This window comes from Muntiacus reevesi, chromosome 18 (assembly GCF_963930625.1).
Source record: "Muntiacus reevesi chromosome 18, mMunRee1.1, whole genome shotgun sequence".
Classification (NCBI taxonomy): Eukaryota; Metazoa; Chordata; class Mammalia; order Artiodactyla; family Cervidae; genus Muntiacus; species Muntiacus reevesi.
Window position 1 is genome coordinate 10680460 of NC_089266.1, and position 20632 is coordinate 10701091.

The 20632-nt window shown below is 46.9% G+C and overlaps 1 protein-coding gene and 1 non-coding gene across 5 annotated transcripts in view; one reads left to right on the plus strand and one right to left on the minus strand.

Moving 5' to 3' along the window:
- The window catches only part of RNF213 (ring finger protein 213), a 116990-nt gene that overhangs the window by 62824 nt on the left and 33534 nt on the right, over positions 1–20632 (plus strand). For all 4 annotated transcript variants that reach the window (XM_065909811.1, XM_065909812.1, XM_065909813.1 and 1 more), the window contains 15 exons: positions 21–188; positions 747–1902; positions 2566–2759; positions 3213–3368; positions 3997–7602; positions 9707–9843; positions 10249–10344; positions 11416–11534; positions 13540–13659; positions 14166–14308; positions 14849–14984; positions 15253–15391; positions 17995–18186; positions 18929–19074; positions 20274–20428. In XM_065909811.1, coding sequence (XP_065765883.1) covers positions 21–188; positions 747–1902; positions 2566–2759; positions 3213–3368; positions 3997–7602; positions 9707–9843; positions 10249–10344; positions 11416–11534; positions 13540–13659; positions 14166–14308; positions 14849–14984; positions 15253–15391; positions 17995–18186; positions 18929–19074; positions 20274–20428 — 6663 coding nt within the window. The remainder of the gene's footprint in view (positions 1–20; positions 189–746; positions 1903–2565; positions 2760–3212; positions 3369–3996; positions 7603–9706; positions 9844–10248; positions 10345–11415; positions 11535–13539; positions 13660–14165; positions 14309–14848; positions 14985–15252; positions 15392–17994; positions 18187–18928; positions 19075–20273; positions 20429–20632) is intronic.
- On the minus strand, positions 14604–14676 carry TRNAE-UUC (transfer RNA glutamic acid (anticodon UUC)). The gene has a single exon. It is a non-coding gene; the product is annotated as a tRNA-Glu (tRNA).

Below are 20632 nucleotides of genomic sequence, written 5' to 3' on the forward strand. Positions count from 1 at the left end.
GACTGTGCCCTGTTCCACAGATTTCCCCAGACACAGTTGTTCGTTTAATCCTTCCCGAGGGCCAGGGAGGCCACGAGGAGAAGCGAGAGTACTCTTTAGAAGAGCTGAAAGAACTTTTGAACAAATTGATGCTGATGTCTGGCAAGAAAGAACACAGCAATGCTGAAGTCGTAGAGGTATTTTCCGAGGTAAGGATTTGTATCTACGTTGGAGCAAGTGTCCTAATCCCATCTGTTTGGGCTGAGCACTCACTGCTAAGGGCCTGGGAAGTCAAAAGAGATTGAGTTTGTCTTTAATTCATAGGAATCACTCTGCTCTTAAAACTGTGGGGAGTAGAGCCAGTGAGTCTTGCAGAGTGCATGTATTTCAAATTCATGACTCAAAGAGATGTCCACTTGCTCCGTAAATCAGCAAGCATCCCCAAATACTTAAAGATGTAGTTGGACATCGTTCATCAACATCCACAGTAACCACAATGGTAAAGGCATATTGGTTTATGTAACAGTCTCTCCTTTTGATTATGAGTTTTTCCTCTATAAAGTTCATTTGTACTTTATAAATGATATCCTTTATCTTCACAACATATTGCTTCCTAAGAAAGAGACTATGGAAATAAGAAAGGGAGACCTTCCATGATCAGTCTCATGCTTGAGATTCCACGGTGAACCACGGAGGGCCATGAACCCCAGCCCTTCAAATTATAACTCTGTTTGTGTTATTCTAGACTACATGTCCTCTCTCCGCAGGTGTTCTGCAACGTGCAGAGGCTTGTCCAGTCGTTTATAAACCTTTACTCTGCTGGAAACTTGCTGTTCAGGGCCTGGTCAGCCGAGGTGTACTGCACCCCCCTAAAGGGTGTCTCCATCCGGCTGGACTTCTGTCTGAGGCTAGTGGGCCCACTGGTGGAGGGCGGGCCAGTCATCCAGCTGCTGGAAGCCCTCTGCCGGCAGCTGGAGGACTTCCTGGGCGACTGGGAGAGATTCGTGGCAGAGAAGCGAGCTGAGCACTTTTACCTCAACTATTACACCGCTGAGCAGCTGGTTTACCTGGGCTCGGAGCTCGGGGGGGAGACGCCCAGCGCCGCTGCCCTCACTATGCTGTCCTTCATCAAAGGCAGCTGCACCCCGGGGGATGTCTCGGAGGCCTGCAGGGGGCCCCTCAGAAGGGCCAGCAGCCACCAGGAGAGTACAGTGGTGGAAGACTTGCCACTGCTGCTCTTCTCTGAGCCCAGACTGGTGGGCAAGCTGAGGGTCATCATGAAATGCTCGATGACATGCATGAGTGCCTTCCTGCCTCACTGCCTGGACCTGGAGGCCCTTGGCCGCTGTCTGGCTCACCTGGCGAGGATGGCTGGACCCCCTGTGCAGCGGGAGCTCCCCCACGGCCTACAGGAGGGCCAGCCCAACCTCGTCGTCTGTGGCCACTCTGAGGTGCTGCCAGCCGCCCTGGCCATCTACATGCAGACCCCACAGCAGCCCCTGCCCACCTTCGATGAAGTGCTGCTCTGCACCCCAGAAACCACGTTCGAGGAGGTGGCACTGCTCCTGCGTCGCTGCCTGACGCCAGGCTCCCAGGGACTCGGGGTCTATAGCCTGCTGTATGCGGACCAGCTGAGCTACGAGGTGGCCTGCCGGGCAGAGGCGCTCTTCCGGAGGCTGTGCATGCAGCCCCACCGGACGCAGTACCGGCTCGTGATGGTCTGTGACTGTGAGCGGGAGCACTGCTACCTCCCCTCGGCCTTCAGCCAGCACAAGGTCCTCGTCACCCCCCAGGCGCCCCTCAAGGACATCCAGGCCTACCTGGCTCACCACTTCCGAGTCCCAGAACAGACCCCGTCAGCTGCCGCCGTGTTCCAGGACCGCATGTGTGTTGGGATCGTAGCCTCGGAGAGAGCGGGCGTAGGTAATAATGGCTGCTGGGTCCCCGGGCCCAGGGACCATCTGATGGCCCTTCCTTGTCCAGTGGGGAGTGAGGTGAGCTCAGATAAGCCCTTCTGCAGGTGGGGAACTGAGTCTGGAGGATTGACTCACCTGAAGTTACAGATCAGGCCCCGCACTGGAGCGGGACACTTTTCTCACCTGGTCCCAGCTTGGCTGAGCCATCTTCCTCCTTTAAACTGGCTTCTCTGCTGTTTTTTCTCTTTCTCTCTTTTTTAAGTCCATTGACTGCTTTGGGGTTGATGTGGGTTCTGAGCAGGACAAGGTATATTTTCTCTGTCTTGAGAAGAAACAGATGCCTCCACCTTCAGTCGCCATCATGATTTCCATTCTGTTGACTGGATCCTTTATTGGTACTTCCTTCTGTCCAGCGACACTCGCTCCCCTCCCCCATGAAGCGAGCTCTGCTGTCCTGACCTCATTCTCAGACTTCCATCATTATCCCAGGAAGCAGCAGGGCTGTTGAGTGAGGAACAGCAAGGAAATTTGAGGGCTCAAGTATATATTCTTTAAGCTGATGTTAGGTTGCATCAGTTTTGAATTTTGTACAAAGAGAAGTGATTTTCTGGACATTCTCATTCTTGATCTGCAGCTCTGGCACCTAATTTTCATATGTTCATGTCAACAGGAAGGTCTCTCTTTGTGAAGAGGTTGCACAGCCAGCTGAAAATGCAGTTTAATGGAGCAAAAGTGACTCGAAAAGTTATTCGATTGATTGACCCTCAGGTGGATGAGAATGAAGTCCTGGGGTCCCTTCTGCCTTTCCTGGATGCCCAGTATCAGAGGAGACCCATAATATTCCACTTTGACATGACCTCTTCAGTAAGTCGAACTTCCCTGATAGTTCAGACGGTAAAGCAACTGCCTGCAATGCAGGAGACACAGGTTTAATCCCTGGTCGAGAAGATCCCCTGGAGAAAGGAATGGCTACCCACTCCAGCATTCTTGTCTGGAGAATTCCATGGACAGAGTAGCCTAACAGGCTATATAGGTCATGGGGTCACAAAGAGTCAGACACAACTGGGCGACTAACATTTTCACTTTCACTTTCACTTCAGTAAGTTGCCCCCAGGTTCTAGCTGAGTGTCTGGGTAGGGAAAGACACAGCTTCCACATCCTGCCCTACCCTATCCCCAGTATAAAGATTTTCTTTTTTCTACATCCATTGATACTCAGTACCATTGTAAAATAGAGCAGAATAAGAAGGCCCTTAGGGTTGAGAGGACTGCTATCTTCTGTGTAAGTATTTACAGACCCACATGATTGTATCCTTAGGTGCAGACTGGTATTTGGGTGTTTCTCTTCAAACTCGTCATTCTCCAGCACTTAATGGATATAAATGGGAAGATGTGGCTTCGGAACCCATGCCACTTATATATCATTGAAATCCTAGAAAGGAATTCGACATCTCCACGAAGACCTTCGAAGCTGGTGTGTATCAGGGTACTCTCATGCTGCTGTCGGGACAGGGGCTTTTATTCGTGTTTGTGATTCCCCACTTTTGCCTTAGCAGAGTAGCTGAGTGCAGTGTTAGTAAAGAAGAATCTTTAAGCTTATTTTTAATTAATGCATGGAATACAAAGATTCTTTTATTAATTAATGGTACCTTAGATTTGTTGTTCTCTTTGGGGTGAGTGCTGTGTGTTTAGGTTAAATGCCAGTGGTGATTGGAATGCAGAAACTTCATTCGCTAGGAGAAGAACCATCTTTCTTAATGACAGCCAACATGGGAAAGAGAATTCCGTTATATCAATTTCTTAACCGAAGGGAGTTTTATGCTCGTATGCTCAGACAAACACGAATGTATGTGCTTGATGGAGAGATTTAGTTCCAAGAGGCTGAGTAGAAAAGGGCTTTGTTATTTACAGTGCAGCTCACACCATGCCTGAATGTGCAGAAGGTAACACCTCATGCAAAGAGTTATCTGCAGAAATCTCCTCATGAAAAGTGATTTTTCATAAAGGTCCATGCAGTCTAGACCATGTTGAGGATTAAAACACAAAAGCAGTTTTGGGGAAATTCAGCCATAACTCATTTGATTTGTGTCTCTGCTTTCCAGAATGCACTTGTCCCCCAGTTCAATTTTCTAGACATCTTCCCCAAAGTGACCTGCAGACCTCCCAAAGAAGTGATCAACATGGAGCTGGATCCTCAGCAGAGCTACAAAGAGCCAGGAATGGATCAGAGAGCATTCCGTAGTGAAATATTCCAGAGACCTTACCAATATTTAAGACGGTTCCATCAGAAAGAAAACCTAGACACATTCCAGTACCAAAAAGGTTCTGTTGAAGGTAGCCCTGGCGAATGCATCCAGCACCTCCTGATTTACTGCGGGGTGATAAACCCATCCTGGTCAGAACTTCAGAACTTTGCTCGGTTCCTGAACTACCAGCTCCGAGATTGTGAGGCCTCTCTCTTCTGTAATCCCACCTTTGTTGGAGACACGTTGATGGGCTTCAAGAACTTTGTGGTCACCTTCATGATATTCATGGCCCGAGATTTCGCCACACCTACACTTCACACATCTGACCAAAGTCCGGGAAAGTACACGGTCACTATGGATGGGGTCAAAGAAGAAGACCTTGCCCCTTTCTCTCTCCGGAAGAGGTGGGAGTCAGAACCCCACCCATATGTTTTTTTCAACAGTGACCACACATCCATGACGTTCATAGGTTTCCATTTCCAATCCAACCAGAACGGTGGTGTTGATGTCATAGACCGCTTAAGTGGGAAGGTAATCAAGAAGGATGTTATGACAGAGCAACTGTACCAGGGACTGTTGCTTCAGAGGGTGCCCTTCAACGTTGACTTTGACCAGCTGCCCAGACATGAGAAACTTGAAAAACTGTGCCTGGCATTGGGTATCCAGTGGGCCACTGACCCTGATGAAACATACGAGCTTACAACAGATAATATGCTTAAGATCCTTGCCATTGAGATGCGTTTCCGGTGTGGCATCCCCGTCATCATCATGGGAGAAACTGGCTGTGGGAAAACCAGACTCATTAAATTCCTTAGTGACCTGCGGCGTCAGGGTGCTGATGCTGAAACCATGAAGTTGGTCAAGGTCCACGGAGGAACAACTGCCGACATGATCTACTCCAAGGTCAGGGAGGCTGAAGAGCTGGCCCACATCAATAAGGCCCAGTATCAGTTGGACACCATCTTGTTCTTCGATGAAGCCAACACCACGGAGGCCATAACCTGCATCAAAGAGGTCCTGTGCGACCACACAGTGGGTGGCCAGCCCCTGACTAAGGATTCTGGCTTGCATATCATTGCAGCCTGCAACCCTTACCGGAAGCACACCCAGGAGATGATCTGCCGTCTGGAGTCAGCCGGATTGGGGTACAGGGTTAGTGCAGAAGAGACGGCCGAGAGGCTTGGCTCCATCCCCCTGAGGCAGCTGGTGTACCGTGTCCATGCTCTGCCGCCGAGCCTGATCCCCCTGGTGTGGGACTTTGGACAATTGAATGACTCTGCAGAAAAACTCTACATCCATCAGATTGTCCAGAGACTGGTGAAGTCCATCGTGATGGTGCAGAGCAAGACTCGAGTAATCACGGAAGTGCTTTCTGCCTCTCAGGGTTTCATGAGGAAAAGACAAAATGAGTGCAGCTTTGTCAGCCTCAGGGATGTAGAACGCTGTGTGAAAGTTTTCAAATGGTTTTACGACCACAGTGAGATGCTCTTGTCTAAGTTGGATTCTTTTCTCTCTGAGACTGGGGTCATCCAAAATGACTTTGAGAGAGATCCTGTCCTCTGGTCCCTGGTTCTGGCCGTCGGGGTATGTTACCACGCCTCTTTAGAGGAGAAGAAATCTTATTGGAAAGCTATTTGCAGGTTCTTTCCAGCACCGTATAATGACAGCAGGGTTATCCTGGATGAGATAACGCAAACCCAGGATCTTTTTCTGCATGGTGTGTCTCTGAGGAAAACGATCGCCAGGAACTTGGCTTTGAAGGAGAACGTCTTCATGATGGTTATCTGCATCGAGCTCAAGATTCCTCTCTTCCTGGTGGGCAAGCCCGGCAGCTCCAAATCTCTCGCCAAGACCATCGTGGCAGATGCCATGCAAGGCCAGGCTGCACACTCGGACCTCTTCCGGCACCTGAAGGAGGTCCATTTGGTGTCATTCCAGTGTAGTCCACATTCCACCCCACAGGGCATCATAGGCACCTTCAAGCAGTGTGCCCGTTTCCAGCAGGGGAAGGACCTCGAGCAGTATGTCTCCGTGGTGGTGTTAGATGAGGTTGGACTAGCAGAAGACTCACCCAAAATGCCCCTGAAGGCACTGCACCCATTGCTGGAAGATGGATGCATTGAAGATGATCCTGCCCCCCACAAAAAAGTTGGCTTCATAGGCATTTCCAACTGGGCCTTGGATCCCGCCAAGATGAACCGGGGTATATTTGTGTCACGTGGCAGCCCCAACAAAAGAGAGCTCATTGAGAGTGCCAGGGGAATTTGCGCTTCAGAGCCCCTCGTCCAAGAAAGAATCCGAGGATACTTCACATCCTTTGCCAAAGCCTACGAAACAGTGTGTAAGAGGCAGGACAAGGAATTCTTTGGGCTTCGTGATTACTACAGCCTCATCAAAATGGTCTTTGCTGCAGCCAAAGCTTCTAATAAGGAACCTTCTCCTCAAGACATCGCACAAGCTGTCCTTCGGAACTTCAGTGGCAAAGACGACATTCGTGCCCTGGACATCTTTTCAGCCAGTTTACCCGAGGCAAAGTACACAGAGGAAGTCAGCACCATGCAGCTGATCCATCAGAACATATACGGCCATCTTCAAACGATGCATGGCAGAGAGCTGGATGACTCCGAGTCCCGCTACCTGCTTGTGCTGACCAGAAATTACGTGGCCCTGCAGATCCTACAGCAGAAGTTCTTCATTACAGAGCAACCAGAGATTATTTTTGGATCCAGTTTTCCCAAAGATCAAGAGTACAACCAGATCTGCCGAAATATCAACCGAGTAAAGATCTGCATGGAAACCGGCAAGATGGTGGTGCTGCTCAACCTGCAGAACCTCTATGAGAGCCTCTACGACGCACTCAATCAATACTATGTCTACCTTGGCGGTCAGAAGTACGTGGACCTGGGCCTGGGGACCCATCGGGTCAAATGTCGAGTTCACCCAGACTTCCGCTTGATTGTCATTGAGGAGAAAGATGTCGTCTACAAACATTTTCCCATCCCCCTCATTAACCGGCTGGAGAAGCACTATCTGGACATCAACACCGTTTTGGAGAAATGGCAGAAGAATATCGTGGAAGAGCTCAAGGTGTGGGTGGAGAAGTTTGTAGATGTGAAAGCAGAGCAGTTTCTCGCCAGACCCAAATACAGCCCTTCTGATGTCTTCATTGGGTACCACTCAGACACATGTGCCTCTGTGGTGCTCCAGGCCATAGAGCAGGTAGGGCACGAGGTCTTGACTGATGAACGCTACCAGAAAGTCTCTGCGCATGCCAAGTGCGTGCTGCTGGGCTGTGCCACCGCTGACGCCGTGGTCCGGCTGAACGCTTCCGCCCTCGGCCAGTTCACTGCACAGGCCCTGTCGGAAGAGTACTACTACAGGCAGCAGCACAACTCCTTTGCAGACTTCCTCCGGGCTCACCTTTGCACGATGGACTCAGAACGCCATGCCGCCTTCACAGAGGTTATCATCTTTCTGTACTTTACCCTTGTCCTCTCTCACCTCTGGGTCCTTGACTTCCTAGCATCAAGAATTCAAGATGCTTTGCAAATCAGTGTATCGGAACCGTAAATGAACGTGTGGAGACTTTTGGTTCCTCTCCGTGGTAAGGGCAGGGAGACCTACATATCTTGACGGTTAGTGTTACCAGGTGTTGAGTGCCCATTTTTGGCAGTGCTGTGTACAGTGCTCAGTTCATCCAGGGAAATACCACGTTTGAGTACTGCTCTGAGGACTGCGGATATAAAGATGAGTTGGCACAGGGCTTGTCCTTGGTCAGCATACAGTATAAGGTTGAAAGACACTCATGAATGGGTACTGTTGATGTCCTATGATAGTGTTATCCATAGAGGTGAAGAGGAGCAACACAGATCAGGATGAGGTCACGAACTCATCTTTAAGAGGTGACCATCAAACTGATTGTAAAGTATGGTTTGGAAGGTATTATAAGCAGAGGGTCCTACTTGAGCAAGGATGTCCAGGTTTAAAAATCCCAGTCTTTGCAAGAAACCAGGAGTTAATTACTGATGAAGCCTAAAGCTCAAGGCCCTAAGTTCTGAGAGGTGGGAGTGAGATATAGCCAGACAGACTTCATGGAGGGTCTTTTCAGTGGCACCAAGGAGCTTTGCTTTCCTGTGTAAGGGGAGTGATGGAGACATGTGTGTGGAAATGTGTCCCACTACCTGAGAGAGGAAGAGGGAAAAAGTCTAATAAAAGACTCACAGATAAGATACCAGTAGTGAGGCTGCAGTACCAGTTCAGTCAAAGGATGGATGGGTGGAATTGAGACATAGTAAGGATTCATGTTGGCAGAGATAAAGATTGATTTTTTATAGGGGCTCTGGGAGATGGAGGAGGCTAAGGATGACTCCATGGTTTCTTCCTTGGTTGACCAGAAGTTTGGTTAATCACATCTCTCTTGTTCTTCAGTCAGCAAGTTGTGCCTGCCTTTGTGACTCCATGGACTAAAGCATGCCAGGCTTCCCTGTCTCTCACCATCTCCTGGAGCTTGCCCAACTTTGTGTCCGTTGCATCGGTGATGCCATTCAACCATCTCATCCTCTGCTGTCCCCTTCTCCTTCTGCCTTCCATCTTTCTCAGCATCAGGGTCTTTTCCAGTGAATCGGCTGTTCGCATCAGATGGCCAACGTATTGGTGCTTCAGCTTCAGCATCAGTCCTTCCAATTAGTATTCAGGGTTGATTTCCTTTAAAATTGCCTAATTTGATCTCCTTGCTGTCCAAGGGACTCTCAAAGTCTTCTCTAGGCACCACAGTTTGAAAACATCAATTCTAAAGCACTCTGCCTTCTTTATGGTCCCGCTCTCACAACCATGCATGACTACTGGAAAGACCATCGTTTTAACTATATAGACCTTTGTTGGCAAAGTGATGTCTTTGGTTTTTAATACACTGTCTAGGTTTGTCATAGCTTTCCAGCCAATGACAAACTGGTTATGAGCCACAAGTCTGGTGGAGGCAATGACGAATTCCATTTGGGATGGGCTTTGATGTTCCTGTAACATCTAGGTAGTCTGTCATCAATTGGAGATAGGAATAGGAAGCTCAGTGGTAAGGCCAGCCTGGAGATAATGATTCAGGGCCTAGCAGCGTGCCCTTAAAGAGTGTACTGGTTGCACTGTGTGGTGTGATGCAGTAGCAGGGGAGATTTGGTTAACAGCTGGGGGGAAGACGGCCGGCTCCACGGAAAGTTTGAAGTAAGATTGCAAAGGACAAGTGGTGTTTGTTCTGAGTGCTAAGGTATCGTCACAAGCAGGGTTCAAAGCAAGAAAAGATGTTGAAATCTAGGAAGAAGATTCAAAGGCATCTTAGGGGTGGATGAGTCTTCTCTCCAATACCTTTGATCCTGTAGGTTCTTTTTGCCTCAGCACCACCTCATGTTAGAAAACTCCTCTGGGTTTGGATTCCCAGTTGGATCTGTGTACCAACTGCACAATGATGAGCCCATAGAAGCTATTTGCTGAGCATTCTCATGTTTCTTGGATCTAAATCTAGGAGACAACGCTTTCTTGCATTCCACTGAATGATTTCAATTTCCTGCCTTTGCAGATCACTACATTCTCCAGGCTGCTAACCAGTCATGACTGTGAACTTTTAGAATCAGAAGTAAAGGACTGGACTGTGAAACTCAGCGTCTTGTCACTGCAGCAGTTTGACACTGAGTACTCTTTCCTCAAGGAAGTTCGGTGAGGATCCCTGCCCTCCCCTCCCTCTCTCTGCCCTCCTTAGGATCAACCACTTTGTATTTCATATGTGTGACTATTAACCCCTGGTGTTTTCTAACCAGCTTTGGTTAGTGAACCTTGAGAACATGTGACTCTGAAGAGGATGTGTTTTACTTTTCCAAGTGTCCTGATCTCTGTTGTCCTCTCTGAAAACATCTTTTCTGACTCCAGCATCGTTATGTCTCATTAGGAGGCATCTATTGGGGCTTTTTTCTCTCTCCACTGGAATGTCTACTCACCTTACAGAGGAAAATCTCACTTGAATAGTTTTCCTATATAGCCCTTATGGTTCCCATCGCTCTGGAGAATATTATCACCAACTTTTAGGACAGAAAACTCACTTGGATAATTTCCTTTTTCTTTCAGAAACTGCTTAGCTCACACAGCCAGGTGTAAAATTCTTGTTATTCAAACAGATTTTGAAGATGGAAGTCACAGTGCTCAGCTCATCGCCTCAGCAAAGTATGTCTTTTTTCTTTTTCTCGGAAACTACATAGTTAGTTTAGTCGCTCAGTCGTGTCTGACTCTTTGCAACCCCATGAATCGCAGCTCATCCGGCCTCCCTGTCCATCACCAACTCCCGGAGTTTACTCAAACTCATGTCCATCGAGTCGGTGATGCCATCCAGCCATCTCATCCTCTGTCGTCCCCTTCTCCCCCTGCCCCTAATCCGTCCCAGCGTCAGGGTCTTTTCCAATGAGTCAACTCTTCGCATGAGGTGGCCAAAGTATTGGAGTTTCAGCTTCAACACCAGTCCTTCCAATGAGCACCCAGGACTGATCTCCTTTAGGATAGACTGGTTGGATCTCCTTGCAGTCCCGAAAAGGCTCTTAACAACGGAAAAGTAGGCAAATGCAAGAAGTATAAGTAACAGAATATTAGCAGGATATAAGAGAGTATCCTTGAAACATATTTTAGCTGACATGATTTGGTCATTATTCATTTTAAATTACGTGATATGAATTTACTGCAAGTTTAGAGGCCTTAATGATATTTAAATGTTTCAGTTGTATTTATTTGACAGCTTTAAATTGTTTGTAGTGGAAATTTGATGGTTTTAGAATTAACTGCATCCCCTTATTACTTGATGTTAAAGTAAAAGTAATTTTTGGACCTTCCAAAGCATTGGAAGCCATATTTCGTATCATGATTATCTTTGTCCTTTGTTTGTCTGTTCACAGAACTCTGTTTCTTGAAATGGACAAGAGCACTACCCTTACCCGTAGTAGCATCTGGCCAAGCTTATTAAGCATTATAAGAGAGGGTTCCTGATCAATTAAAAAATGCCATTTCAAAGGAGAGGAACACAGGAATAGGGGAAAGAAATGAGACTATTTAGAGAAGTCTTGCCCCTGTTCTCTTCTAAGAGAGGATAACAAGCATGAAGGTGTGAAATTTATGTACAGTTAAAAAAAAAAGTGAGATGAAACATGACCTATTTGAGGACACCCTTTAGTCATTTTGAGTGTTCATTTTGTTTTTTCTTAGTTTTTTTGTTTTGTTTTGTCTTTGCTTTTTTTGTTTTTAAAATAGGTATTCTGCTATAAATGAAATCAACAAGATACAAGGAAATAAGAACTATGTCTTGGTCTATTTTATCACAAAACTGTCCCGGATGGGAAGTGGAACGTCCTATGTAGGATTCCATGGAGGTAGGACCAAAATATTTGTGAATATGCTTGTATAATAATATTTAAGTTATTTCTAATTTGGTCCTGCGGTGGTGGTGGTTTAGTCACTAAGTCATGTCCAACTCTTGTGACCCCATGGACTATAGCCCACCAGGCTCCTCTGTCCCTGGGATTTTCCAGGAGTGGATTGCCATTTCCATCTCCAGGGCATCTTCCCAACCCCGGGGTCAAACCTATGTCTGCTGCATTGCAGACAGTCTCCTACATTGTTGGTGGATTCTTTCCCCAAGCCACTGTTTGGTCCTATGATGTACAAAGTCTGATATTAGAAGATTAATGTTAATCTCAGTGGTCCTCCCAGGTGGCTTAGTGGTAAAGAATCTGCCTGCCAATGCAGGAGACACAGGAGATGCAGGTTGCATCTCTGGGTTCGGAAGATGGCCTAGAGGAAGAAATTGCAACCCACTCCATTTCCTTGCCTGGAAAATTTCCATGGACACAGGAGCCTGGCAGGCTACAGTCCACGGGGTCACAAAGAGTTAGACACAACTGAGCGACTGAGCACACACACATAATCTCAACTGTATTTGTTTCAAATGCAATTAGATTTCTTAAAGCTGATTGATGTGAAAAACAGAAACACTTCATCTTCAGACTGGCTGCTGCAACATACAGTACTTCATTTCAGTATTTGTTGATAAATGCTTGATTACTCTCTGGTTCCTCCCCTTTTACTATATGGATAATGCAGAAAGATATTTCCGACTTGCATTGTTATGAATGTGTGGATACTTAATGCCTGCTCCTGGGGTCAGAAAATGCTATCTTAAATCTCTCTCTTTTTTTTTCTGAGGAAGACTCACCAAATATTTACTACATAGGCACACCTTGTTTAATTGCACTTTGCTTTATTGCACTCCACAGATACTGCATTTCTTACAAATTGAAGGCTTGTGCCAAGTCTCTCAGTGCCGTTTTTCTGAAGGCCTTTGCTTACATCATGTCTCTGAATTATCAAGTATTTGAGATAATTCTCAAACTATTTCAAGCATTTTCATTACTATATGTGCTGTGGTGACCTGTGATCAGGTGACCTTTTTTGTTACCTACTACGACTAGATGAAAGCTAGGATGACGGTTAGCATTTTTTAGCAATATAGTATTTTGGATTGCTTTATTTTGTGTGTGTGCAGTACAGTATTTTTATTTGTGTACTTTGGCTGCACTGGGTCTTCATTGCTGTGCTTGGGCTTTCTCTAGTTGTGGTGCTCAGACCTCCTGCGGTGGCTTCTCTTATTGCAGAGCACTGATCTGGCTCAGTAGTTGTGATGCCCAGGTGTAGTTGCCCTGAGGCATGTGTAATCTTCCCAGACCAGGGACTGAACCTGTGATTCCTGCTTTGGCAGGTGGATTGTTTACAACTGGACCACCAGGAATGTCCCAAGTATATTTTACTTAAGGCATGTACGTCCTGTTTTGAGACATAATGCTATTACACACTTAATAAAATACAGTGTAGTATAAATAAAAATTTTATAGACACTGTGAAACCAAAAAACTCGTGTGATTTGATTTATTGTAATATTTGTTTTGTTGGGACCTGATCCTAAAGAATCTCCAAGGAATCTGTTGTATGAGAAAATTGGTATTCTAGAAATTGGCAAATAATAATTTAGTTTAATAATTTAATAGTTAATAAGAGGCAAACCTTGCTGGTGTCTCACACCCCTCTACTGATTACGATACAGAAAGTTTAATAATACAGCTATAGAAGAATAATAAGCCTTCTTTAAATACTTTTTTGTTAGTCATGTCAGTTCTTAAAACTGATTTTCATGCTAAAGTTGTTAACATCTATAGTGTGACATCTATATGCTTCCTGTATATATTCAAGGGATTAGACTTTAGGATACAAATCATTCATTCAACAGTATGTTAAAATGTCAGGAGAGTGGTGTATCCCTGCTTACAACTGTCAGGAAGAAACCAGAGGACACAGGGAAGCTTCTGGGGCTTGTTTTCCCAGGGCTGTGGCATTCTGTGCACATCGACGACCTCCGGAGATCCACAGTCATGGTTTCAGACGTAACTAAACTGCAGGATGTGGCCATCAGCCAGCTGTTTAAACCAGAAGATCCCCCTAAGGGTGAGTCTGGAGAAAAGGTCCTCGGGGAGGTAGGATGGTGGGAGCGGAAGCCAGGAGGTATGCACTGTGCCGCGAGGACAGATCCTCAGGCTACTGTCCCCCAAGTCCAACACCTGCCCCTTGGCAAGAGCTCGGGACACATTTGCTGAACTGAGTATTGATGAATCCAGGGCACTGTCTGCTGTTTCCAAGGCCAGGAGAAGACAATATTTCCACAAGGTCTTTGCAGGTGCCTGTGGAACATGTCAGATTCTGTTTACCCTGGCTTCCGGATCAGCCATCTGAGCCCAGGATGGAAGCTCGGGTTGCCACTGGTGGACCACATCCAGTGGGCAAATGGAGGCTGATCTATGTGACTGACAGTTTCTCCTTTGGGACCCCTTCCTGGGGCTGGTGCCAGGGAAACCCGGACAGATCCCCAGCACACAACGCACACGATGTTGCCAGCGCTCCCCACCACCACTTCTGCCTCTGAACAGTAGCTCCATTGTTTTACTTCTTTGCAGTGGGGGTGGGCTGCCGAGCCCAAGAAGATGGTGAGGAGGTGATGGAAACTGAGGCGGTCACATCACAGCAAGTGGTAGAGGTAAAAATGGAGACAGAAAGTCCTGAGACAAATGATAGCCCAGGCTTCGGACCAGAGCATGATGTAAGTTCTCACTCTTTCTGGCCCTCTAAGCCCTCGGGCTCCCCTTCCGTAGACTCCACGGGTCCGAGGAGTGGAGTCAGCTGGCAGGGCTCAGCCCAGCCCTCCTCTCCCTGCCTCTGTGAGTGCAGGTGAGATCACCAGCAGCAGATCTGACCTTGGCTTTTCCTGGTGTCCCCTAGTCAGTTTTGCTCTGTTGCTTGACCACTGACAAGGTCCCCAGGCACATAGCATTGTCTTGTAGTAGATTTTTTTTTCTTTTGGCCACACGACATGGCTTGCCGGGTCTTATTAATAGTTCCCTGACCAGGGATTGAACCCAGGCCCATGGCAGTGAAAGTGCAATGTCCTTACCACTGGACCACCAGGGAATTCCCTCACAGTGGTTCTAAGGGAAACTTGACAAGGACATGTGGTAGGAACTTGGGCAGGAGGAAAACTGTGCCCCCTGCATGCAGTGCTTGGACCTTATCTCCCTGGCATCACGTGGCTTTTCTTGACGTGTAAGTGGCAGAAATGGAAGGCCTGATTGTCTGTCGACAGACGCAGATCCTAGACACCACCAGGCTGCTGAAAAGCTGTATTCAGGGTGCCGTGGGCATGCTCAGAGACCAGAGTGAGGACTGTCAGCGCAGCGTTCGGAGGGTCTCCATCCTCTTCAACCTCCTAGAGGAAGACGGTGAGTACACAGGTGTGGGAGCCCCTCTTGTCCACACCCCAGCCTGGGCTTCTCCTTCGGTCCATGAATCATCCCCCCGCTGTAGCTCTCCATGGCTCCCAGAAGCAGCTGGCTCTCTGGCAACCTACACGCACCTCTGGGATTTCTGTAGACTTGGCCTGGCCAAAGGAGACGGGCTTTCCTTCCTGCTGGGATGCGTCAGGGATGCCGAGCCCACCGCTCGGTGCCCAGGGATGTGTTGAATGCACGTCTGCTCTGCTTTCCACAGCCACTTTCTTGCTGGTCGCTAAGATGCGCCTCTACGTCCTTTTAATGAAGCAGGAAGAGAACTCTGTCTGCAATGTGAAGGACTGGGTGGTGAGGGAGGCCTCCAATCAGGACGCTCTACAGGAGGCTGGCACGTTCAGGTACCGCCAGGAAAGGATACCCGGGTCGGTGGGGGACTGGGGGCTGGGCGCATGACTCTCCGAGCTGAGGGGCCGCTTCCTTCCAAACCTCTGAGAAATTCAGAGCCATCAACTTTTTTTTCCCCGGAGAGCACAGGATAGTCTGGGTGGTAGTTGTATGGAGTTTGCTTGACTCTTTTCTGTACTTTTGTGTGTTTTAAATGTTTTCATAGCAAAAACCAAAACAAACAAAACCCAGAACATCTGTTCTTGTCATGTAAACTTTATCACCATGTTCATCACCATAGACATGGGTGCCGTTTTACGCTGGTAAATTAAAGAAGTGATAGATATGTACGGGAGGGAAGAAAGTTGCTTTCCTAGACCTCCTGCATGAAGTTATTTGATAACCACGAAAATAAGACCCAAAGTATTCACTTATTGTCCCTGGTGCTTTTTCTACAAACCTTGATGCTGTTCTCAAGACTAGCCCATGACAACCTGTGTGGTTGAGGGAGAGGGTATTGCTCTGCATCCCACGGTGGGCAGTGGAAGATGCCGCCCACCCCATCTGCAAGGTCGTCTAAGACCTGAGACTTCATCAGTCTGGCCCTCCGTTTCTTTGACTCCAGGAGAACACTTAACTCATCCAGAGGCTTGGATTCGGCGGGGATGTATCTCCGCACTGTTTTCAAGAAGGACATGTGGGAACATCTAGGTTGAATGGACCATGTGAGCTTCCTGATGGCTGGTTTTGTAACTGTAGGGCTTTTCTGCTTCTGTGTTTTTCTCTAATTATTTTTCATTTCTTTCCCAGTTGTAGCTTCTGAAGGATCAGATTTGGACCTGGAATTATTTTTGTTTCTCTTGGTTCCTCTGTATGGATTTTAGATAAATGTTTCTTAAAAATCTATATTTTCTATGTCCTTGACACCACCCCTTCACTTACTGAACTACATATGCTGATGTTCACAGGGCTTCCCAGGTGCCGCTAGTGGTGAAGAATGTGCCTGCCATTGCAGGAGACATAAGAGATGCAGGTTCGATCCATGGGTCGGAAAGATCCCCTGGAGGAGGGCATGGCAATCCACGCCCGTATTCTTGCCTGGAGAATCCCATGGACAGAGGAGCCTGGCAGGCTACAGTCTATAGGGTCACAAAAAGTCATACTCAACTGAAGTAACTTAGATAAAGACATGCTTTCTTTTTTAATGTAATGTGAAATGAATTTACTTTGGTTTATTATATTCTATTCACAACTGATTTTTTTTTCTTCAAATATCATACTTTTCAAGTGAATTTGGTCATTCTTTGATTTATTTATAGAGCATAGTTGACTTGTTCTGGAAAACAGATATATAACAAAATAAAACAATACTACTTGGCCTTTTCAATGAACTAATTCCAGTTTATTAGAGGTAAAATTAAGGACCTTTCAAGTTCTGCCTCTAATCTTCAGTTCAGTTCAGTTCAGTTGCTCAGTCGTGTCCGACTCTGCGACCCCATGAACCGCAGCACGCCAGGCCTCCCTATCCATCACCAACTCCCGGAGTCCACCCAAACCCGTGTCCATTGAGTCGGTGATGCCATCCAGCCATCTCATCCTCTGTCGTCCCCTTCTCCCCCTGCCCTCAATCTTTCCCAGCGTCAGGGTCTTTTCAAATCAGTCAGTTCTTCGTATGAGGTGGCCAAACTCTTGGAATTTCAGCTTCAGCATCAGTCCCTCCAATGAACACCCAGGACTGATCTCCTTTAGGATGGACTGGTTGATCTCCTTGCAGTCCAAGGGACTCTCAAGAGTCTTCTCCAACACCACAGTTCAAAAGCATCAATTCTTTGGCCCTCAGCTTTCTTTATAGTCCAACTCTCACATCCACACATGACTACTGGAAAAACCATAGCCTTGACTAATGGACCTTTGTTGGCAAAGTAATGTCTCTGCTTTTTAATATGCTGTCTAGGTTGGTCATAACTTTCCTTCCAAGGAGTAAGCATCTTTTAACTTCTTGGCTGCAATCACCATCTGCAGTGGTTTTAGAGCCCAGAAAAATAAAGTCAGCCATTGTTTCTACCGTTTCCCCATCATTTCCATGACGTGATGGGATTGGATGCCATGATCTTAGTTTTCTGAGTGTTGAGCTTTAAGCCAACTTTTTCACTGTCTCCTTTCACTTTCATCAAGAGGCTCTTTAGTTCTTCACTTTCTGCCATAAGGGTGATGTCATCTGCATATCTGAGGCTATTGATAGTTCTCTTGGCTATCTTGATTCCAGCTCTGCTTCCTCCAGCCCAGCATTTCTCATGACGTACTCTGCATATAAGTTAAATAAGCAGGGTGACAATATACAGGCTTGACATACTCCTTTACCTATTTGGAACAAGTCTGTTGTTCCATGTCCAGTTCTAACTGTTGCTTCCTGACTTGCCTCTAATCTTAGTTTGATTTAATCACTTCTAGTTCTTAAAAATGATGTAAAAACATGAAAAACACAGCTGTAATGTGGGAATAGTAGAGGAGATGTTTTGTTACTGCCATGAAGGCACAAAATGTGAAAAGGTTGTGGGCATCCCAGTATGGTCTGTGGTCCTTCTAACCTGAGCGGACCTGTCTCTCCCCTACACAGGCAGGCCCTCTGGAAGCGGGTCCAGGGTGCTGTGACTCCCCTCCTGGCAAGTGTGATCTCCTGCGTGGACAGAGATGGCAACCTTGAGCTACTGGTCAACCCACACTCTCCGTCCTGGGCGAGAGACCTTTGGATGTTTATTTTTAGTGACGTTAAACTTCTGAACATTCCTCTTGTGACGATTGATACAAGGTGAATGGAAGACTTTCTTTTCTTGGGAAGGGATATAAAGCCGTAACATAGCAACAAACTTCATAGGCTCTCCCAGATGTTTGATGAAATATTAGTGTGGATTTTAGAATCACATTGAAGTTGGCCCTTTTTGTAGCCTCAAGGGCATGACAATACAGTACCAAAGTGTTGACACAATTCTGAATAATTCTTGCTTCGTTCTTGACTTTCTTCACTTCCTTGTGCTCTGAGCACCCTTTGCAGTTAAAATGGCCTACTTCCACCTCATCTGCACTGGGGAAGCTGCACGTAAGGGAGCATTTATATTGATTTTCCTGTTCCTCCTGCCAATGGCAGGAACCACAGAGCTTGTCCCTAGGCCCGATCTTATGTTACTCAAGCTCAGCTGGCCTGCCAAAACCTTGCTTGGCTTTCAGGTGGCTCCCATTCTCTGCACAGTTATAGGGCAAGAGTGGGTTCAGACATCACCAGACTGGTTCTGCCCAGGTCTTCAAGCAGTTTTGCAACCGTGGTTTGTTTTTGTTTTGTCTGTAAAACCCAGTGATGATATAAGGTCATCCTTCAGTTCTTTTATAGTATAAAAATGAGCTGTTCAGTAGACCAGGGGACTGTCTTTGCAGCCCACTAACCTCCCAGTACTTGAAGATGGAGAGGAATTGGCATCAGAAGTAGACCTCATCTTGCATCTTGAGTGCCATCTCACAAAGTACTTAATTCTTGGTCCTCGTTTGGCGTCTTGCAGGTCTAAAGGAGAGATGTCCTACATCGTGGTGCAGAACTACATGAACCTCTCAGAGAAGGCATCCAATAGTGTCCCATTTAGCTGGAGAATCAAGGACTATCTGGAGGAGTTGTGGGTCCACACTCAGTACATCACAAGAGATGAGGGTGAGCCCAGCAATGGTGGGAGGGGATGTGTTCTATAGGAGGAGACCCTGATACCCTGTCATAGGTCATCACCTCTATTTGAATTCCCTGGAAAACTAGGACACTAGGATGTCTCTGAGCCTCTCTCAGCAAGTGCCGGTGACCTGAGTAGTACCTTTGCCCACACTGAGCCATCATTGTCCTCCCTTGCTCTGCTGTCATTTGCCAAGTCATCTGGCCACAGGCATTCCAGGAAAGCCCCAATAGCCACACACCACTTTTGGGACTGTCATCTTTCATACATGAAGTAGTCTTTTCAAAGTTTATGTATAGCTTTGTTTTTTTTTTTTAATTATGGTCATCATTTCATAAGGTAGGCAGACATCAGATCACTGATGGTAACATGGTACATCAGCTACAGTTCAATCTTTAAATAAAGGCCAGATGTCTTTTAAAAAATACATGTCAAAATACTTGAAGATGAACTTAGATTTCTAGATAAGCTTTCTGCCACTCTTTTAGAACAAACTCAAAACAATCTCTCTCTTGAGGAGAGCGTATTTCTCTTTATCATACCCCATCAAAAACTGACCCTACTTTTCTATGATAGCACATGACTTGGGGGCCAGCACACGATCCGCTAGAAGGCAGGTCTTTTTGGTTTGAGCAGCATTTGACCCAACTCCCGGCAGGCAACCCACTTGTTCCTGGTTCATGTTGGTCCTGGGTTCCCCAAGCACTTTATGTCTTGTGGAAATATTGGTCTATCCCAGATTGTATTCTCTTTCGGGTTAGCTAGGCTTTTATGGGGGCTTCCCAGGTGGCACCAGTGGTAAAGATCCCACCTGTCAACGTAGGAGACATAAGAGAAATTGGTTCCACCCCTGAGTTGGAAAGATCCCCTGGAGGAGGGCATGGCAACCTCCTCCAGTATTCTTGCCTGGAGAATCCCACGGACAGAGGAGCCTTGCAGGCTACAGTCCATAGGGATGCAAAGGTGAGACATGACTGATGCAACTTAGCACACACGCAGGCTTTTATGACCAGAACAGAGCATTCCTTCTGACTTTGTTTCTGTTATTTCACTGGGAAAACATCTGAAGTGTTCAGAAATGAAGATACAAAGGCATTCGGTGGGTAAGGGAGTCATGGTCAACATCCTCACGCCAGTGGATCTCTGTCTCCCTCCCTGCCCCACCTCCCCCTGCCCTGCCCCGCAGGACTGGCAGAGAAGTTACTAGAACTCTTTCAGAAGACCCCACTGGGCAGTTTTCTTGCTCAGCTCACAGTAGACCAGCGGCAGGAGCTTCTTCAGTGTTACCTGAAAGATTTCCTTCTCTTGACCATGAGAGTGTCCACTTCGGAACAGTTAAACGTAAGTACTGACTAGGGGGCAGGGCAGGGCTGGTGTAAGTGGACAAAATACCAACATGGAACTTCCTCCACTGCCGGAGCTGCAATGTTTGTGGAACAGAATGTGTCCCTAGAGGAGAGTGTTGTGAGAAAATGCCACTCACACCTTCAGAACCCTCGAGGCTGGACACTTACCCCACCTCTCAGCACCCCTAAAACATGGAGA